This window comes from Balaenoptera acutorostrata, chromosome 15 (assembly GCF_949987535.1).
Source record: "Balaenoptera acutorostrata chromosome 15, mBalAcu1.1, whole genome shotgun sequence".
Taxonomy (NCBI): domain Eukaryota; kingdom Metazoa; phylum Chordata; class Mammalia; order Artiodactyla; family Balaenopteridae; genus Balaenoptera; species Balaenoptera acutorostrata.
Genome location: NC_080078.1, coordinates 10,600,869 through 10,620,322, shown reverse-complemented (window position 1 = coordinate 10,620,322; position 19,454 = coordinate 10,600,869). Strand labels below are relative to the sequence as shown.

The following is a 19,454-nucleotide window of genomic DNA, read 5'->3' as shown; positions in this document are numbered from 1 at the left end:
AGCTCACCCTGAATACCTGAGCCTGTATCAGCTAAGAATAAGAGCCCTCTCCTACTTACCACACCTACAGAATGAGACATTAATTGCATAATTAATACCTACCGTAAGTTTTATATTCTGATTTCCTTCATGATTGGAAAATGTGTTTCATAGCTGGAAAACCTGTTTTTTAAACAGATGCATAGTATTCTGTCACAGATGAACTGTGGTTCGTCTACCCGGCCCTGGCGTTGACTTTTTGGTAGCTCCCAGGTCTTTGTCTTAAATCCTTTTGGGTTGAACGTTCATACCCATAACTCTTTCTTTGTCCCATGTGTAACTACTCCTTTACAGTGAAATTGTACATTTTTAAACTCTTGATACATTTTTCCCCAACTTCTGTCTAGAAACCAACAAAACTCCCAGCAGCAGCATTAGAACAGAAAGGCTCTGGCACTTGGCAAGCCCTCGGACGCCAGACACTTAGCTACACGCTTGATGGGGATTATCCCATTTAATCCTCCAAGCATCTTCTGGAGTCTATCCTGATTTCATCAGCCCAACATTTGAAAACTAAGAAACCAAAAGGTGGTGATTTTGCTCAGAGTCACACAGCCAGGATGCAACCCACCCACCTGACCCCAGGACTCTTGACCCTGCTGCAGGCAGGGTGGGAGAAGCCTGACAAACTCTGTGCAGAGGACGTGACCACTTAGCACAGGAAACCGCAGGTCCTGCAGCCAGAAACGGGGGACTCCTGGGGCGGTGGGGTGGGCTCCCAGCAACAGAGCTGCCGACTTGCTTTCTGGGAGGTGGCAAGCGTCCTCAGCTCTTATAGGCTGTCTTTAGGGTCTTGGATGATGGGCAGTGACAGTATTTCTTTTTTTTTTTTTAAAGATTTATTGATTGATTGATTGCTATGTTGGGTCTTCGTTTCTGGGCTAGGGCTTTCTCTAGTTGCGGCAAGCGGGGGCCACTCTTCATCGCGGTGCACGGGCCTCTCTTGTTGCGGAGCACAGGCTCCAGACACGCAGGCTCAGTAGTTGTGGCTCACGGGCCTAGTTGCTCCGCGGCATGTGGGATCTTCCCAGACCAGGGCTCGAACCCGTGTCCCCTGCATTAGCAGACAGATTCTCAACCACTGCGCCACCAGGGAAGCCCCTGGGCAGTGACAGTATTAATAATCCCTTCCAGTCTTGGGATGTGTCTACCTTTCCTCTAGGGAAGAGCACGCTGGCTCCCTCCTGGCAGCTCCTGGCAGCCCAGCCCCCAGCCCCGAAGCGGCACCTGGGGCACCCTGAGGCTTGGCCTGGGTGAGGATGGGACCAGGCAGGCCTTCCCTCTCCCCCAGAGTGTCAGGGCAGCATTTGGGGTCCCTGGGGCCAGAAGCAGTGAGCACTGTGGTCTCCAGCTGCTTTGCTGCTCTGACAAAGCTCACCCTTCTGGAAGCTTCAGAGAGGTGACCGCTGACCCAGGGCTGACCACCCTCTCAGTCCAGGCCTGCTGCTTGAAGCACCTCAGTGGGTTCCATCCAGACTGAGAGCCGGGACCGGCAGGCAGACCCACCCCTGCTCACCGGCCGCCCATACTCTGAGCAGCATTTGGATTGAGCTGAAATCCTCTGGCCAGTGGCAGCCTGCAGGCTGCCCGCCATCTCCCACCTGCCCACTTCTGCCCCCGTTTCCAGTCGGCCTCAGGCCTGGGCTTCTCCGCGGGACCTGTCCAAACCCGCTGAGAGACTCCTCGGAGCAGAGCCTTGGTTACCCGAGCACCCCCTAAAAATGCACATACCCCGGCGCTTTGCAGACTTGGAGGGAATGGCCTTCCCCACTGTATCAGCAGCAGCTTCCCAGCGGCCTCCGCTGCAGAGGACGGAGCCAGGGTTAGAGTTTGTCACTGTCTGAGCCCAAAGCCTGTGTTCTTTGCCACCACCCTCACGTGCTCGCCGAGGACCCCACTGCTAAAGGTCAGGCCCCACTGGATTGTGGAGCTCAGGTGGGGGACAGAGGGCAGGCCTGAGGCTGGGGCAGCAGAGGCTCCACCTGCCGGGTGAAGGCCTTACAGGGCCAGTGGAACCACGGTGTCAGAATTGGGACATTGGAACCTCAGCTGCCCGGACCCCACCCCCCACCCCGCTGCCAACTTTACAGTCCCGAAGCTAATCCCTGCAAGAGGGGTTTTCGCAACACCCCACCACGGGTTGGTGGCGGGGCGGGTCTGGACAGACATGCCACGGTGCCAGAATGAGGTGCCCTCCCCATTTACTGCACCGTGACCTTGAGCCAGTCAGCTTCCCTCTCTGGGCCTGTTTCCTATTCTGTGAAATGGGGCAGGGACTGACTTCTGAGCCAGGTCTATAAGCAAATGGACAGCGTTCTGCACTGCTGGACTAAGAATTCAGAGAAGTTGGCAGTGTCTGGGGATGACACTGGCTCCCCCGGGGCCCTCTGCCTGATCCTGGGAAGTCGGGTATAGGAGCGTGGGATGATGTCGAAGGCCACCCTCCACCTGGGGTCTGGCAGTGTGACCAAGCCCTGACCACAGAGACTGAGCTGGGGGTGGGGGGGTGGGGACGGGGAGAGCAGAGAAGGTCGATGGGTGGGAACAGGGGCCTGGGCAGAGCAGAGGGGCAGGGACAGCCGCCTCGTCCCTCCTCATCCATTCTTTTGGAGCCTCCGTGTGCCAGGCGCTGAGAATAGCAGAAAACAAAGCCGACCGAGACAACCGCCCCAGGGCGCTGGCATGCTAGTGAGGCCAATTGTAGACTTGAACTAGCCGCTCACCCCACACGACCATGGGAATTTAAAGGAACCAAAATTAAATGCAACTTAAAATTGTATTTCTTCTGTAGCACTGACCACATTTCAAGTGCTCCGTAGCCACACGGGGTAAGTGGCTTTGGACAGCGTAGGTATAGACCATATCTATCATCCCAGAAAGCCCTCTGGGACAGTGCTGGTTCCCAGCGTCACGAGGACTTTGGCTTTTACGCCAGAGAACGTGGAAAGCCACTGGGCAGTTTTGAGTTGTGAGGAGCTTGGAACAGGCAGGCAGAGGCAGGTTCACAAAAGCTGACATGGTCCTGATGTGTTAGCATGCGGTGATGGAAAGGACCCCTCCAGAATTTTCCTAAGAAGGCTTTTGGGGTTCTGCCCTAATGAAAAGTGAAATTTAACTGTTTTATTAAGTATATTTATTAATAGTTTATTTATTAGTATATTAAAATGGTGCTTCAGATGACGGACCATCAAAGCACCCTGGCCCTCGGTGGCTCCTGGGGCTGTCTTTGCTTAAGATGGCAGGGTTGGGGGCTCACAACACTGCCCCCAGGAAATCCCCTCCATGGCCAGTTCCAGACCCCTTAGAATTTCAGAACTGAACTGGGACGCTCAGTCCTGGGGAGCGTGTTTCCTCTGGCGGTCCTGGGGCCGAGAAGTCTCTCTTCTGACACCCCAGATGACAGGTGGAGAGACTAGATGTGGAAGCCTGAGATCAGGCTTTCCTCCTGCTCCCCCTCCCAAACCCCTTCTCTTCTCTGGGAAGCAGCCTACCTCTCCAGCCAGCCTGGCGGAGGACTGGCCCCTCTCAGCCAGCAGGGCCAATGGGCTCCGTAGGCTGTGGTTGCCATGACGACCTTAGCTGGGCAGGTAGGAGCCTGGATGAGGCTTCCGGAGCCATCTTGCTGAGGCCAGCACAGCCCAGCCCAGCTTCCCTCGGGCAGCACCATGATCATCACAGCCCCCTTAACTCACCAGTGTCCGGGCCCCTCTTCTCATCGCCCCCCTTGTTGGGGACCTGGCCCTTCTTCCCATGTGTTGCCCAGCATAGAGCATAAGGGTCTGTTTATAAGTCAGATCTGGGTTTGAATCCTGGCTCTGTTATTCCCTGTCTAAGTGATCTTGGGTAAGTCACCAGCCCCTCAGAGCTCTGGTTTGTCACATGTATGGGGTGAAATAACAGTCCTCGTACGGGGTGGGTTTGAGCAGGCGACTGTGATGCGTGGAGAGTTCCGTGTGCAACCTGTGCTCCGTTCTGTGGCCGCCCGTCCGTGCAGCCGTGCACATGTGTGTACCATGTCCCGTGCACAGCCTCCCCTGGGAACTCTTTCTGCAGGACGGGGTGGAAGGGATGGTCTTTGTGAGCTAGTCAAGGAGACTGGGCGATCACTGCCGCTCCGAACCTCTCCCACCCTGCCCCTGCCGGTGCCCCCGCCCCCAGGATCCCCAGGCTCTCAGGAGGGACTTGGGTGACAGTCACTGCCCACTGGAAGGTGGCAACCTCAGGAGGCCTTCTGGAGCTGAATGTGCTTCCAGAGGAGCCTGAAGTAGAGGTCTAATTGAAGCAGGAAGGAAAATCCCAGGCCCCCCACCCTGTCTTCTCCTGGCCTCCCCTCTACCTCCCAGCCCCTGGGAGGTTCCTGGGAACCTAGTTTGAAAACCATGGGACCCGGTCCACCGGTATACGGTCGTGATGGCAGCACCTGGTACCCAGAAAGGTAACGAGAACCAGAAATAACAAAATTGTTACTGCTGAGTACTCATCACTTCACAGCAGGGGAAACTGAGGCCCAGCACAGCTAACCCCCTTGTTCCCATGGTCCCTGCCCTGCTGAGCTGCCCGGAACATCCAGAGTCCTCTGAGAGCCTTCCCTGCTCGGTCCTCCCAGGATGGGACCTTTAAGGACGATCCCGTCCTCCTTTGACAGATGAGGGCGCTGAGGCCCACAGGGCGGGCTGGCCGAGGTCACACAGCTGGGGCCCATCAGTCATAAGCCGGCCTTCTGTGTCCCCCTCCAGAGCTGCCCTCCTCGGAACACCTGAGTGTGGCGGACGCCACCTGGCTGGCCCTCAACGTGGTGTCGGGTGGCGGCAGCTTCTCCAGCTCCCAGCCCATCGGTGTGACCAAGATCGCCAAGTCGGTCATCGCCCCGCTGGCCGATCAGAACATCTCTGTGTTCATGCTGTCCACCTACCAGACGGACTTCATCCTGGTGAGCAAGCTGCAGCCCACGCCCAGGCAACATGGGCACCCCCTCGGATGTGGTCTGCAAAGTTTGTGCCTCTCCCCGCCCCATTTCGTGATCAGCTCAGAGAGAGGTCAAGGGTACCTTAGGGTCATCAGTCCAGTGTCAGCATGGCCCTGGCTGGGCTGTAGCCCCACCCACTGCCTGCCCTTTGCGTGGACCATGCTGGGTTTAAGCTGGAGGCCAGGAAGTGAGGGCTGGGGGCGTGTGTGGGTGGGATGCCCTCCTAGCTGGATGTCTGGCTCCCCCAGTCCCATACCCCTCCCTGGGGTGGCAAGTGTGTCTAGTCGTGGAGCCAGCGGCATTTCCTGGCTACCGTGTTATTCATGCTCTTCTCCCATAGGGCGTGGCCACCCTGGAGAGTGTGGGCCTGGGAGGGGCAGGGACAGGTGTGGGCACCACACACAAGAGGGAGTGGGGGGGGTGGACCTGCACCTCCTGGCCCTCGGCGCGGTGTCTTCTCCCCTCTGCATCCTCCCTGCTGCCCCTGGGGAGGCATGTGCCCCTGGTCCCAGGCTCCCGTCCCAGGACAGCGGGAGGCAAGGACAGGGAAAGCTCGTTCTGGGGACAGAATCTCAGAGTGAAGGGGCTGGTGACCCCGGGCCCACTCCATCCAGGGACCATGGTACACTCACTCTTTGACTCCCCGTCCCCAGGTGCGTGAGCGGGACCTGCCCTTCGTTACCCACACCTTGTCATCAGAGTTCACCATCCTGCGGGTCGTCAATGGCGAGACAGTGGCAGCCGAGAACCTCGGCATCACCAACGGCTTCGTGAAGCCCAAGATGGGTGAGTTGGGGGAGGGGGAGGGTTGTGCAGAGACCTCAAGAAATTACCAGGTCCTGCCCCAGGGCAGCCCCATTCTCAGAGCATCAGTTGAGGGCCGGGCATAACACGGTACAACAGTCCTGATCAGACTCTGTTCCCAAGGTCTAGCCAGGGCAGTGGATGTGGATGCAGCCAGCAATGGCCAGAGGCCACTCCTGACCCAGTCCAGGCTATCAGGGCAGGCCTCCCAGAGGCAGTGACTCTCAAGCTGAAGCTTGGAGCACAAGTAGGAGCTAAGCCAGGTGGTGAAGGTTGGGAAGGGCGTTCCAGGCAGGCGGCATGGCATGTGCAAAGGCCCGGGGGCCTGGGGGTGGGCCTGGAGGATCAGGAGAGCTGTAGGGGGTGCTGGAGGCTGGAGAAGCGACAGGGGCCAGGTCTTGCAGGGCCTGCAGCCGGCCTCCCCAGAGCAGCTACCAGCTGACCCCACCCCTCTTCCCGGGCCCTCTCCTGCCCCACGATGCTCCTCTTCTCCCGGCCTCAGCACCCCTTGTCTTTGTGCTCTCACAGTCCAGAGGCCCGTCATCCACCCTCTGTCCAGCCCGAGCAACAGGTTCTGTGTCACCAGCCTGGACCCTGACACACTGCCCGCTGTTGCCACACTCCTCATGGACGTCATGTTCTACTCCAACGGGTAGGGCCTCCTCGGGTGTGAGGGGCTGCAGGGTGGCCAAGGGGAGACACGGCTGTGTCTGGTAGCCCCAGTCTGAGGGGGGAGGCACAGACCTGCCCTGGGAGCTCGTTTGAGAAGCGAGACATGGCTGTACCCCAGATCCCCATTCTAAGAGGGGAGAATGGCGTTCCTTGGGAACCCCAAAACTTGGTGAAGCCCTAGGCCCACATGTGGATATAATAAACACCCCACTGTCACCTGAGCTCCTAGGGCAAGCCCAGTCACTTGAAGAGCTGGGAACTCAGGTTTTTTCATTTGGTGGACGACAGCTTTGCCTTTTTCCTCAGGGCAGATTGTAAGTTTGGGCCAACACCATGTGGAGTGGGGCCAGGGGCCAGTGAGCTGACAGTGACCATAGACTGTGCCCTGAGATGTGGGCCATCGCAGGGACAGAGAAGCCACCCCCAGGAAGGGCAAGTGTAGCCTGTGCCGAGGGCGGGATGGGTCTCCAGAAACGTGAAGTGTGGTGTTCATCTCTGTGAATGCCGTGGAGTCGCCCACACCTCGCAGATGCGGAGACCGATGAAGGTAGTGCCTCAGGGCCCCCCAGCAAGGCAGGATCAGAGCCACGACTTGGCCCGTGCTCTTCCCAACACCCCCATACTGATGGGCGGGGCAGGGGGGCCTGGTGGGGCTTGGGGTGCAGCAGGGGGCCCCACTCCACCCCTCACCACCTGCCCCGGCCCACAGAGCGAAGGACCCCCTGGCGGCCGGCGATGACTGTGGTCACATCCGCTTCTTCTCCTTCTCCCTCATCGAGGGCTACATCTCCCTGGTGATGGACGTGCAGACCCAGCAGAGGTGAGCCGGGCCCCGGCCTGGAGGCTTGCGATGGGCTGATCCACCCACTTGGTCCTAATAAGTCCCTACCCCAGCCCTTCACTGCAGGTGAGTGGCCCCGGCTTACAGATGACAGGCCACTCAGAGACAAAGGCCCCGGGTCATCCAGCGACATCCAGTGCTGTTTGCCCCTCACCCCCCCGACCCCCGTCTGCAGCTGGGGAGGGGTACCCTGACCAGCCTGAGCAAAGGGGGCAGCTGTTCCAAAGCCCAGTCCCAGCTTTGCCTTCCTGCTCCCCCTACCCACCCCCAGACGAGGACAGCGCAGAGTGAGTGCGCTGAGGGCTTGGGAGAATCCTTAGGGCCCCTGAGCTCAGGCCAGACACCCCCTTGCTCTGGCCCTACATCAGTGCCCAAGGACAGGGAATGCTCCAGGGAGGGCTGGCAGAGGGAGCACCGTTAATATCTGGGGATTAACATCGCTCGCTCCCTTTCAAGGTTTCCTAGTAATTTGTTGTTCACGAGCGCATCTGGAGAGCTCTGGAAGATGGTGCGGATTGGAGGACAGCCCCTAGGATTTGGTGAGCCCTGGGGGGCTGGGGCCGGCATTGCCGAGTGCCGTGCATCTGTACCCCTGGTATAGATGAGGAGACTGAGGTCCCCACAGCCCGCGCGGTCCCTTGACCAGTGAGTGACAGGAGGCACTGGCCTCGGAGGATGGAAGAGCAGCTTCAGCCAAAGCACTCTTCTCCGTCCCCCGCCCACTGAAAAATTAAAACCTGCTTATTATTAGAATAGTGGGAACATGATAAAAATAGAAGAGGAAAAAAAAAAATCTCTCCTTAGTCCCACTGTTGACAGGGAATAACTGTTGTCATTTTTAATGAGTTTTGTTTTTTTTTTTTTTAACACAATTGCCGAATAGCTCACAGTAAAACTCGGACATCCCAGCCCCTCACCCTTTTCCCTGTGTAACCACAGTGAGCTGATCCCCCAGGAGAAAATTCACAGGAATCCCCCAAGACTCAGTCTAGCTTCAGTCTCCACAATTGTCCAAACTGTCTTTGGTAGATGGTTTTTCCCATCAGCATATTCCAAGGGGCCACGGGTCTCAGACGCCTCGGTTAGAAGGGCCACACGGTACCGATTCTCCCGGCGCTGAGTGTAGGCTGCTGGCCCCATTGTGATGACGGCGGCGAGCTTTGTCTTGATGAGACATGATCTCTTTGGGCTAGACTTGTCAGACCCAAGACCTTGAACCCGGAAGACGCTCTTGGTAAATCACAGGACATTTGTTTCGGGAAGCGCCCCTCAGGTGGCCCTGATGGGATCAGTAAACCCTGATTTCCCATAGACAGAGTGCAGAATGTTCCAGATAAAGCTCAGACTGCTCCAGGGGCCGTGGGGTCGGCCCCGGGGGCTCTGCTTCTGGGACGGGACATGAAGGTGGCAGGGCATTTTGACCTGAGGGCTGCAGGTCGGAGAGGGAACCAGGCTCTGCCGCCTGCCTGTGGCTTTCTCTGGACAGGGTCGCAGCTGGACAGCACCTGGCAGGGCTGGACAGCGCCCCCTAACTTTGCTCATGTCAAGGCCAGAGCGAGAGCCATCCTGGGGGCAGGACAGTGGGCTGCTTTCCGCGGTGCTGGGCAATGTACACTGAAGGCTCCTGGCCCAACCCTGGGCTCCGGCCTGTCTCTCGGGGCCACCTTCTCCACAGACCCCAGCACTTCGCCCACCCACATTTGCTGCCCAGTTTGGGGCCGTGGGGATGTGGAGACCCAGTAGCCTAGAGGCAAGTTCACCAGTGAACTTCTCCCATAGGAGAGGAGGCTCCCATAGAAGGAGGCTGAAGGAAACCAGGGTGACCTTGGGCAGGTTGCTTAATCTCTGAGCCTCAGTTTCCTAGTCTGTAAAACAAGGAGGATGGTAGATCCTGCTTCAGGGTGGTGCGAAGCCCTCCATGACGTGTCAGTTACACTGAGTGCTCAGCAAGCAGCAGTTGCTGTCACTATCACATGTAAGGACATGTAAGGCTTGGAGAGGGTTGAGGAAGGGAAGGCTTCCCGGAGGAGGTGGCTCCAGAGGTGACCAGTAGATGTTAACCCGGCTGATGGGGAGGAGAGGGCAGCACCAGCAGAGGTGGGTGTGATGCAGCGGTGCCTCTCCACGGTAGAAACAGTGGAAAAGGGCCTCACCAGGTCATCACAGGCAAAGGGGCAGGCGTCACCGGAGACTCAGATGAGAAGCAGGAAGTTGTGCATATCAGTTTATCTTTTTTTTTTTTTTTTTTACTGAAGTATAGTTGATTTACAATGTTATGTTAATTTCTGCTGTACAGCAAAGTGATTCAGTTATAAATACATATATATATATTCTTTTTCATATTCTTTTCCATTTTAGTTTATTACAGGATACTGAATATAGTTCCCTGTGCTCTACAGTAGGACCTTGTTGTTTATCCATTCTATATGTAATAGTTTGCATCTGCTAACCCGAACCTCCCACTCCATCCCTCCCCCACCCCCTCCCCCTTGGCAACCACAAGTCTGATCTCTATGTCTGAGAGTCTGTTTCTGTTTCGTAGATAAGTTCAATTTGTGTCATATTTTAGATTCCACATGTAAGTGATATCATATGGTATTTGTCTTTCTTTTTCTGACTTACTTCACTTAGTATGATCATCTCTAGGTCCATCCATGTTGCTGCAAATGGCATTATTTCATTCTTTTTTATGGCTGAGTAGTAGTCCATTGTGTATATATGTACCACATCTTCTTTATCCATTCATCTTTATCCATTCATTTTGACATTCATCAAACGTCAGTGGACATTTAGGTTGTTTCCATGTCTTGGCTATTGTGAATAGTGCTGCTATGAACATTGTGGTGCATGTATCTTTTCGAATTATAGTTTTGTCTGGGTATATGCCCAGGAGTGCGATTGCTGGATCATATGGCAAATGTATTTTTAGTTTTTTGAGGAACCTCCATACTGTTTTTCATAGTGGCTGCACCAACCATGTGGGAGGGTTCCCTTTTCTCCACACCCTCTCCAGCATTTGTTATTTGTAGATTTTTTTAGTGATGCCCATTCTGACCCGTGTGAGGTGATACCTCATTGTAGTTTTATTTGCATTTCTCTAATAATTAGTGATGCATATCAGCTTATCTTTTTATCCCCAGCTTTGGTTCAAAGTTTACCAAAATACACTCAGTATAATAATATTACAGAAAAAAGAAAGTCAGGTTGAAGGGAGAATCGAGGTGGGAGAGTAGATGAAACTTGAATCGTCTTACCATCTGCAGTTGCCCTGGGCTGTTTTGAGCGGCCTCACAGGCGGGCGACAGGGGACACAGTGTGTGAGAAGCAGCGCTGTGAATCTAGCAGGCAGCGGCTGGATCTACCTTCCCGGGATGTGGAGGGTTTTAGCGCCAGGCTAATAGCTATAAATAGCCCTGCAAGAAAAATAACTTGAGAATCTGAAAGATTCTAGGCTGGCGAATTCCATATGTTTTAGACCACGGTTTGCAGGAAATATGTTTTCCATCACAGCCCAGCACACACATACACAAACAACTCTACGGTTTCACAAAACTGCACTCGCTCTGGTGCTGAGCTGTTTGCCCTTTCCTTCTCTGTTGTCATTTTATAAAACCCTGGTTACCAGCCTTCTAAATTGACGTCCCAAATGGGTCACCACCCACAGTTTGAAAGGCACCATTCTAGACCCTGATCTCCTAGCCACCGCCCCCGCCCCCCCACCTTTCACAGAACTGAAAATGAATGTGTCTGTAGCTAAAGAATCTTAGGACACAACCGGTCACCACGTAGCAGCGCAGACAGTCGCCAGAAGTGCAAGCACGAGGCCTGTGCAGCCACCAAAGGGGCCCATGGGTCCAGCCAGGAGCCCCGGGAGACCAAGCAGAAAGCAGGAGCTTGAGAGACCTGCAGGGTCATGTCTAGGTCCCAGGGTGGGCTGACAAGCAGGACCAGGGCCAGGGAGTGAAAGGGTGCCGGGGAGGCTGGGGGTGGGGGAAGGGTGAAGCCCAGGTTGATGCCCAGGCTCTGGCCCCAGAATCCCATGGGGAGCTGGTGGCCAGATCTGGACTCTCCCACCCAATCGGGACAGCGCTGGGGAAATGCATCATCGCCAGAGTCAGAACAGTAGCTTTGAGGGGTTGTGCTGATGGAGAGAAGAGTGGTCCTCAGATCCTGGAGGTCTTCCTGTAGGAGGAAGCTTTGCATGGTGCCTTCAAAGTGGGGAGGAGGGTGGAGGAGAGGGGAGAACCATCCCCAGGCAACCCCAAGGCCACCTTATTGGCTGAGGTTTGGAGGAGGCCAGAAAGCCACTGCTTTGGAGATCCAGAGGAGAAGGAAATGACATTCCTCGTGATCAGATGCCTGACACTGCCTTTAGGACAGGCAGGGACCTTTACCCAGTGGGGACTCCGATGAGGAAACTGAGGCTCAGAGAGGAAGTGACTTGGCCACGTCATCTGGCTAGAAAAGGGCGACAAAAAAGAGGGCCTGAACCCACGTCCTCTTATCGCCACGCTACCTCCAGCTCTGTTTAGGGAACTCGCAAGATGGCCAGGAAGATGAGTCCAAACTACGAGGCACGGGAAACAGGCAGAGGGTGGTCACAGTTAGACAGAAGTGGCTTCTGTGGAGCCCTGAGGATGGAGAGCTCACTGCCGGCCAAAGAGATCAGAGAAGCCTGCTGGATGGAGGGGTGGGGAGTCTCTGGGAAGCTTGCGGGTACAGGGCGGGCACTGTCAGCGGAGGGAGGGGAGAGGCCAAGGCTGTGCTGGGTGGCCGGGTGGGAGGAGGCTGAACGTGGTCCCCGCCTCTGTCCCCAGATGAGTGCGGCATCGTGGCCCAGATCTCCGAGCCCTTAGCTGCTGCTGACATCCCCGCCTACTACATCAGTACCTTCAAGTTCGACCACGCACTGGTGAGTGTCCAGCCCCGGCCCCCAGGCAGGGCAGGCCGGCTCCAAGGGCTCACGGGTGACTGCTTCCCACCCCCTCGCAGGTACCGGAAGAAAACATCAATGGCGTCATCAGCGCCCTGAAAGTCAGCCAAGCAGAGAAGCATTAGAAGGCCCTCTTCCGCTCCTCCCCGTCTGCCCCCCAGGCCTGGGCCCAGCCCCACCCTGAAGATTCTTCTCGCAGTATTTCTCAACAGACTGGAAAATCGGCCCCGGGGCCCCCAAGGAAGGGGTCCCTAGGACACGCCCCTGATGGCTGACCCCGCCAGGCCTGTGGCCCAAGCCAAGGCCTCCCCGTGCCCTCCTGCCTTCCTGGAGCCCCCAGACCCTCCAGAGAACCGCCCCCCCCCCGCCTCCTTCCCCCACCCCTACCCCAGAAAATGATGTCTGAGGCCCAGGGAGCTTGTGAGCTGACCCACCTTCTCCTCCTGCCTCGCCCACGGCCGGGGGCAGACGCCAAAGGAAGCTGGCACCTTCTACAGGACACTGGGAGTACCGATTCTCGGGTCGTCTTGGGGGGGCTGGCTGAGCAGGGCTGAGTTCATGGGGCCCCGGAAGGCCCTTGTGAGGGTAGGGGTTCTGGCCCCTGTGGTCACTGGTCTCTGGTTCCATTGGCTCTGGGCTGGTTCCTGCAGAGTAGAGGCCAGTGGGCCACCCTCTGGTCATGTGCTGGTGAGGCTCCAAGGGAGCACGGGTGGGGCCCTGAGCTGGGGGGGGACCCCAGTCCCCCAGAACCTGGCCTGCCAGCCACAGGGCCTGCGCCCCGACTCCCAGCAAGGCTGCCAAAGGGGCCTGTCCAGACCCTCCCCACCACAAGCGCTCAGTCCCGGGGGGAGGGGGGTTCCCAGGAGACCCACCAGCCTGGGGCACGAGCTCCTGTCCCCTCTGCTTTCCCTGGACCCTCCTGGGGCTGGCAGAGCCTCGGGTTCCCCTAAATGGGGGCAGCTCCAGCGTTCTGGGCCTGGGGTTTCTTAGGTCACCCCCACCTCCCCAGCAGTTAACTAGACCAGCACAGGGCTCCCCCGTTTTCCTGCCCCGCCCCGTCGCCCCACTTTTGGGGGAAAGTGGAAGGCCTCTGCCCCCAACTCACCTGCACACCCACCCCTCGGTCCAGGGATCGTGGCGTTCACGAGTACTTGACCTGGGAGGCAGCTTATCTGAGCCTTAATAGAGAAAACCGTACCTTGTTTTAGTTTCTTATTTAATGTATTTGCACCCAGGCTGCAGTTGGCAGTAGTTTCAGGGGATGGCCCGCTGAGTCTGTCGGGGCTCAGAGTGTGACATCGCTTGGTTGGCATCCTGAGTGTCTCCAGGGACAAGCTTGAGAGTCGGGAGCTGCTTCCAGGGGTGTCGGCCCTCCCTTTGGGCAGAAAGCTGGGAGCAGAGGTCTGCTTGTACAGGGGTCCCCGGGGCACCCCCCCACGGAGCTGCCAAGGCAGAGTGGTTCTGAGCATCGGCGGGGGCCCGAGGGCCGCAGGGCGGTGGGCAGCCAGGTGGCAAGCCAGCCCCCTCGGAGAATGGGGTGACCCCCGTGCCTCCTCTCCAGCTGGGGGTGTTTTCCAAGCAAGCAGGACCTACAGGGTCCTCGTCGGTGCCCGGGCAGCAGCTGACAACGTGCTGTCCCTGAGAAGCTCGCAGGAGAAGGGACATTCTCTTGGGCTGGTGAAGCCCCACCCACCCCCATTCTCTGTGCCGCGCGGGACCCTCTGAGCCATGGAAATCCACCAGGTGGGGAAGCTGTCCGTCTGGATCCTTGCAGACGTTCGGGGCCCAAGTACTGATTCGGAACCCACGTGTTTTTTTTTTTTTAAGTTAACTCATTTTGCACAAAACACCAAAACATGTCAATTGTTTGCTGGTTCCAAAACGGGGGTGTCCACGTGGGCAGGGCAGCACTTCACGCCCCGAGTCCCCTTACTGTCCTTGGAAGGCCTTGATTTTTCCGTGGCACGCGCTCCAGACCCCTTCCTGTCTGTCCCCCCCCTACCGTGTCACTCCCCCGCCTCTCCTCCCTGCCGAGCAAGTGTGTCGGCCCCTTGACCCCCAGAAACGTGTGCTCCCTAGACCCCCTAGGACGTATATTGTACACACATATAAATACCTGTGTTTTATGTTGATATAGATATATACTGTAAATAGCATATATACTTGAGCAATATATATGTTAATATATACTGTGTGAGCGTGCACACGCGTGTGTGCGTGTGTGTGTGTGGGGGCGTGAGGGCTTCCGCCCCGCGGTGTCTGCCGTGCACACAGGCACGTTTTGAGCCACCATATATTTTTAATTCAAGTATATAGGCAATACGATTATTAGAGAAGCCGGCTGGCTGCCTTGGCCCTGACTTGAGAGAAAAACTAAACCAGCAGCCCGGGAACTGAGCTCCGGGGCGGGTGTTGAGGGTCCCTACCCCCTCCTCCCCGAGTCTCCCTTGAAAGCTGGATTCGGCCCCTTCCTGTAATCCCGTTGGCACGACCGAGGCCCCTGGACACCCTTATTTTATTGGGGGGACAGTGGCACAGAGGGAGGAGCAGCTGGGACAGGGCAGCCCCCTTGCCGGCGCTCTCAGCCCGAAGACCTGGGCCAGCTGGACGGGCGCCCTCCGGCTTTCCGTCCAGGTCCGCTCCCACAGCCCCATCACCTGATTTCTGTCGCTTTAGAAGCCTCAGGTTCTTTCCCCAGGTCGCCTCCTGGGGACTGGCCCCATCCGACTGAGAAGGGGACGGATGGATGCCCTTGACGTTGTTTCCGGGAGGGGCTGGTGCGAGGACGCGGCTCTCTGGGCTACACAGGTGTGTATCCAGCTGGCAGGGCGGGAGCCAACACCCTGAAAACCTGCCCCCTCTATTTCCCACACCCCCATCCTCCCGCCGTGTGCAGAGGCCGGCGCATCCTCGGTGCCTGTGTGTGCCCGTGAGTCAGCGGTTGGGTCTCCAGCAATCTGGGGGAAGAGGGAGTGGTCTCCCCGGTGGCTGGCTGCCCCCAGCCACCTCTGGCTTTGCTGTGCGCAGGGGTCCCCAGACCCCCTGAGAGGCGGCCTGAAGAGGGTGCCCTGTCAGGCTGGGGCACTCTAGGCTCTGGCTTGGGGGTGAGCGGGTGGCCCAGGAGCTGCCACCTGGGCTCCAGGTGTGTCTTTTGAGTCTGTGCTGTTCCCTGGTAAGAAAAGCTCAAACCATCTAAATGCTACGCTCGCTCCTCACCCGCCCCATCCCTGCACACTGCAGAGCGGCGCGAGGTTAAGGTAGGGAGAGCGAGGGAGACCAGGAGCCGTGATCACCCACTTCACCCCTGCCCCCAATTATAAAAATCTGCCTCTTTGGCTCAGCTCTCAACATGGGCGCCCCTGGTTCCTAAGAAACCCCATTCTCCCTCGGCCCTAGTCCTGACCCAGCAAAGAGCTGGGCAGTGCCCGCTCTGCACCTCTTTCCTCCACAGGGGTTTCCAGAGCCCCCCAGGAGGCGGGGCCTACACCACTGACCTCAGCCCAGGGCACCCATCCAAGCAGGAGAGGCACATAAGGCCTCCCTTCCCCAGGATTCTGGGGGTCCAGAACCCCCCAAGCACCAGCATTCTCCCCCTCCCATCAACTCCGGGCCACAGGCCCCTGGTGGGAAGGGAGGGACCAGGTGACCCGGAGCTGGCCGCTGTGGCCTCCCCATGCGGGCAGCGTGGCCTCGGTGACCAGTGTGGTGTCCAGAAGATGCATGGTCGGTTGGGGCTTGTCCCCTCTGTGGTGACAGAGGCTGCCACGGAGCTCAGGAGAGGAGGCTCGGGGGGGATAGGAAGGGCCAGGCCCCCACCCCCAAGCCAGCGGTACCATTTGCCTGATAATCAAAGATGAACCTGCCCACCCACCACCTGCCCCTTCTGGCCACACTTCCCAGCCACCCTGAGCCACCTTTCTGAGCCTCTGGATCTGGATGTGGGCACAAGCAGGGCCCTTCCCAGCCCCAGCTAAGAGAGGGGACCTTGGGGACCTTCCAGGTGGTAGCGCTACAGCCCTGTGCTAGGAATTTTTGATGCTCCTTCCTGAGTGAAAATTGTGGCAGGGGGGCGGGTAGGAAGGAAGCACCCCCGTGTATCTGTGGCCAATGTAAGCCGTGGCTGGGGAGCAGCCGGCCGAGCGCTGCCGTTACGGCTGCCGAGAAGCGGAGTTGGTGGTTGGCTTGGCAGGCAGAGCTTGGGGGAGGACGACGGGGTCTCCCAGCGGTGGAAAGCCAGGGCTTGGGCTTTTCAGGTTTCCTGGGTACTGTGCCGAGGCAGGGGCTAGGCCTGGAGGGGGCAGTAGCCCTCTATTCAAGGAGGCCACCTGGGAAGAGAGCCACCAAGATGGCAGACGGTGGTCAGCCCAGCAGAGGGTGGGCTTGGGAAGAGGGGAGTTGAGCCCTGGTATAGCTGGATACCTTTTCTCACATGCCAGCTCTTTTCCATTCTTTCATTTTCAAATTAGAGGCAGCAAAAGGACCCTTTTCCGTAGACCGAGGGAGAGAGAAGCTGTGGGCTGGGCTATGGCCTTCAGCTTTGAAACCCACGCCCTCCTGGGAAGCCTGCTTTCTTGGGAGGGAAGGATGGGAGCTGTTGGCTGAGGCAGCCTGCTGTCCTTGGGGCTGAGGGCACCAGGATGGCCTGGAGTACAGGTAGAAGCCTGCGGCCTGGCCCGTGCTTTCGTGGGCAGCCTGGTGGGGAGGGAGCTTGTGGCTCTTGGTTCTCTGTGTGGGAGGCTGTGAGCGCGGCAAGTGCTGGGCGTCAGAGCAGTGTTCTTGGCAGGACCACACGTGTGTGTATACGCACACGTGAGCGTGCGCTGTGTCACACACCCTAGTGTGGACGCGAGCACACACGTGCAGAGCCCAGATCCGAGTGAAGGGACTGGCTCGTCCGGTATTTCTCGAGGCCTGGGTACGTTCTTAGCCAGGGCCACATGTAGAGTTGAAGGGGTGCGGGCAGCAGACCTCGAACGCAAGGCAGCCCCGCCCCCCTTGACTTTGCTGAAACTGCTCTGCGGACGGCGGGGGCAGGGGTGTCCCTGCAGGGGCTGTGCTCCGCCCTGCAGCGGCCCGGAGGTCCCTGCAGCCAAGAGCTAGACCTGCTGGGCGGACTCCTCGGCAGCAGCCAGTCCTGAGGACAGTATTTACAGGGAGGGGTTCTGGGGGCTGGTGCCCCTCCGCCTACTGGGGCTCGTCCATGAAGAGCATCCAACAAAGTTGGAAACCGGAGTGGAGGGCAGGGGGGGTGCTGAAAAACAGGCCAAATTCAGGTCCCAAGGCAGAGGCCAAGCCCAGTGCATTTTCCTCTCCACTGCTTCAGTTTACCTGTTCAGAAAATGGTCCAGGAAGAGCTGGGCAGGGTTGGCTTCAAAACTGGGGGTGGGGAGGAGCTAACAGCAAACAAAACCCCAAGCCCTCCTCTTGCTCTTTGCCAAAATCATTTCCGTTATCCTGAGATGGGGGTGAGTGGATGTTGGCTGCACAGCAGGGCTCAGAGGGGCCTCTGCCCTGCCCAGGGTTTCGCCTTGGGGGTCTGGCCCTCCCCTGGCATGCCCCGGGTCACCAGCAGTAGCAGCGGCACTTGCATCTGTCCCAGGGTCTGGGCGAGGGGAGAACTGGGCAGCCCTGTACCCCAGGCCCTCACACTTTCTTTCTTTCTTGAAGAAACACAAAACCCTTGAGATTCATGTACTGTATGACGGAGAGAAAAAAAGTACCTAATGTTCCCCAAAAAAAGACAGTATATTTTGTACTTTGTAAAGTGTTCATTAAAATGGAAGAAAAAAATGATGTTGGCTGACGGCTGTCTGATTTTGTGCTGATCCAGGGCTACGTCTCATCTCTCTCCCTTCTCCATACCGTGGGTGGGGGAACATAGGCCAGGAGCTGGGAGGAGACAAAGCAAGAATCTGAGGGAGGACATAGCCCTGAGAGCGAGAGGGGCTGTATTAGTTACCCAGTGCTGTATATAACAAGTTGCCCCAAAATGTAAGGCTTGAAATGATTATTTGTGTGTCCTGGTTTTGGTGGGTTAGGAATTTGGGAGCAGTTTGAGCAGCTTGGGCTCAGAGTCTCTCACGAGGCTGCAGGCATCTGAAGCTCGGCTGGGGCTAGAGGGTCTATTTCCAAGGTGCTTAATCCACATGGCTGGCAAGGTGGGCCTGGCTGTCGGCAGGAAGCCTGTTCCTCTCCACGTGGGTCTCCGCTGCTTGAGTGTCCTCGTCGTATGGTGCCTCGCTTCTCCCAGAGCAAGGGATTCAAGGACCAAGGTAGGACCTACCTAAAAAAAAGTAGTTTTTCTTCTAGCTTCAGAATTCATGTACCATCATCTCCATCATATTCTGTCGTCCTGCAGCCCAGCTCTGATTTGACCCTGGAGGAGACCACACGAGAGTGTGAAAACCAAGAAGTCAAGGTAACCTTGGGGGCCACTTTGGAAACTGGCTGCTACACTCACCATTCCTCCCCAGACCTGTGGCAGAGGTGGGCCTGGGGGACCGGGGACCCCTGGAGCAGGATAGGACCTTGGTGGTGGCAGGGGAAGGATCAGGGGCTGGAACCCTGCTGTGAATGTCACACCCCCCAGGAAAGGTGTCTTGGTGCTGGAAGCCCAGGAGCTGATGCCTCCAGATAAGACACCCTGGGGGCAGGAGGGAGGGCACGGTGCTCGGTGTCCCTCCCACAAGCGCTCTGGGGTTGAGCTCCTGCCCCCTTGGCAGGTGGATGCTGGGACTGCCCAGGCAAGAAAGAGGCCTGAGACCAGCAGGTCCTGGACCTTGGACGCCCTTCACCCTGCCCCTCTTTGATGTTTTCCATGGAGGGCAGGTGTGAGCAGGGCAGGGCTCTGCCTACATTGGGCCGCACCATCCCCTCACCCCTGCCTCACAGGAGAAGCAGCCCTGGAGATGGAAGGGAGGGAAAATGGGAGCTAAAGCACTCACTCACCACCCCGAGTCCAAGAAAGCTCTGGCTGCTGTGAAGGCTTTTCTTTCTGGGGTTTGCAGACTAAACACCCCCTCAACCCTTCACATACCACACAACACGGGTGGGCACTCTTGATTGCCTAAGACAGTAGCAAAGTCCTCCTTTTCCCACCACTCACTCATGTTCACTGTCTCTAGGGTGATGCCAGACCTTGTGCCAGGGGCTGGAGACCCAGATGACGCTGCCGTGGCCCCTGCGCCTGAGTTGCTCCA

The 19,454-nt window shown here is 57.5% G+C and overlaps 2 protein-coding genes across 2 annotated transcripts in view; one reads left to right on the top strand and one right to left on the bottom strand.

The window, feature by feature from the left end:
- Window positions 1-18,048, top strand: part of CASTOR2 (cytosolic arginine sensor for mTORC1 subunit 2) — a 59,032-nt gene extending 40,984 nt beyond the window's left edge. The window contains exons 3-9 of the mRNA XM_057530198.1: window positions 4,776-4,969; window positions 5,659-5,791; window positions 6,338-6,461; window positions 7,191-7,301; window positions 7,779-7,861; window positions 12,140-12,234; window positions 12,315-18,048. Coding sequence (XP_057386181.1) covers window positions 4,776-4,969; window positions 5,659-5,791; window positions 6,338-6,461; window positions 7,191-7,301; window positions 7,779-7,861; window positions 12,140-12,234; window positions 12,315-12,380 — 806 coding nt within the window. The 3' untranslated portion in view covers window positions 12,381-18,048. The remainder of the gene's footprint in view (window positions 1-4,775; window positions 4,970-5,658; window positions 5,792-6,337; window positions 6,462-7,190; window positions 7,302-7,778; window positions 7,862-12,139; window positions 12,235-12,314) is intronic.
- An 84-nt stretch (window positions 18,049-18,132) lies between these two features.
- The window catches only part of RCC1L (RCC1 like), a 43,660-nt gene continuing 42,338 nt past the window's right edge, over window positions 18,133-19,454 (bottom strand). The window contains exon 11 of the mRNA XM_057530194.1: window positions 18,133-18,631. Within this exon, the coding sequence (XP_057386177.1) occupies window positions 18,593-18,631 (39 nt within the window). The 3' untranslated portion in view covers window positions 18,133-18,592. The remainder of the gene's footprint in view (window positions 18,632-19,454) is intronic.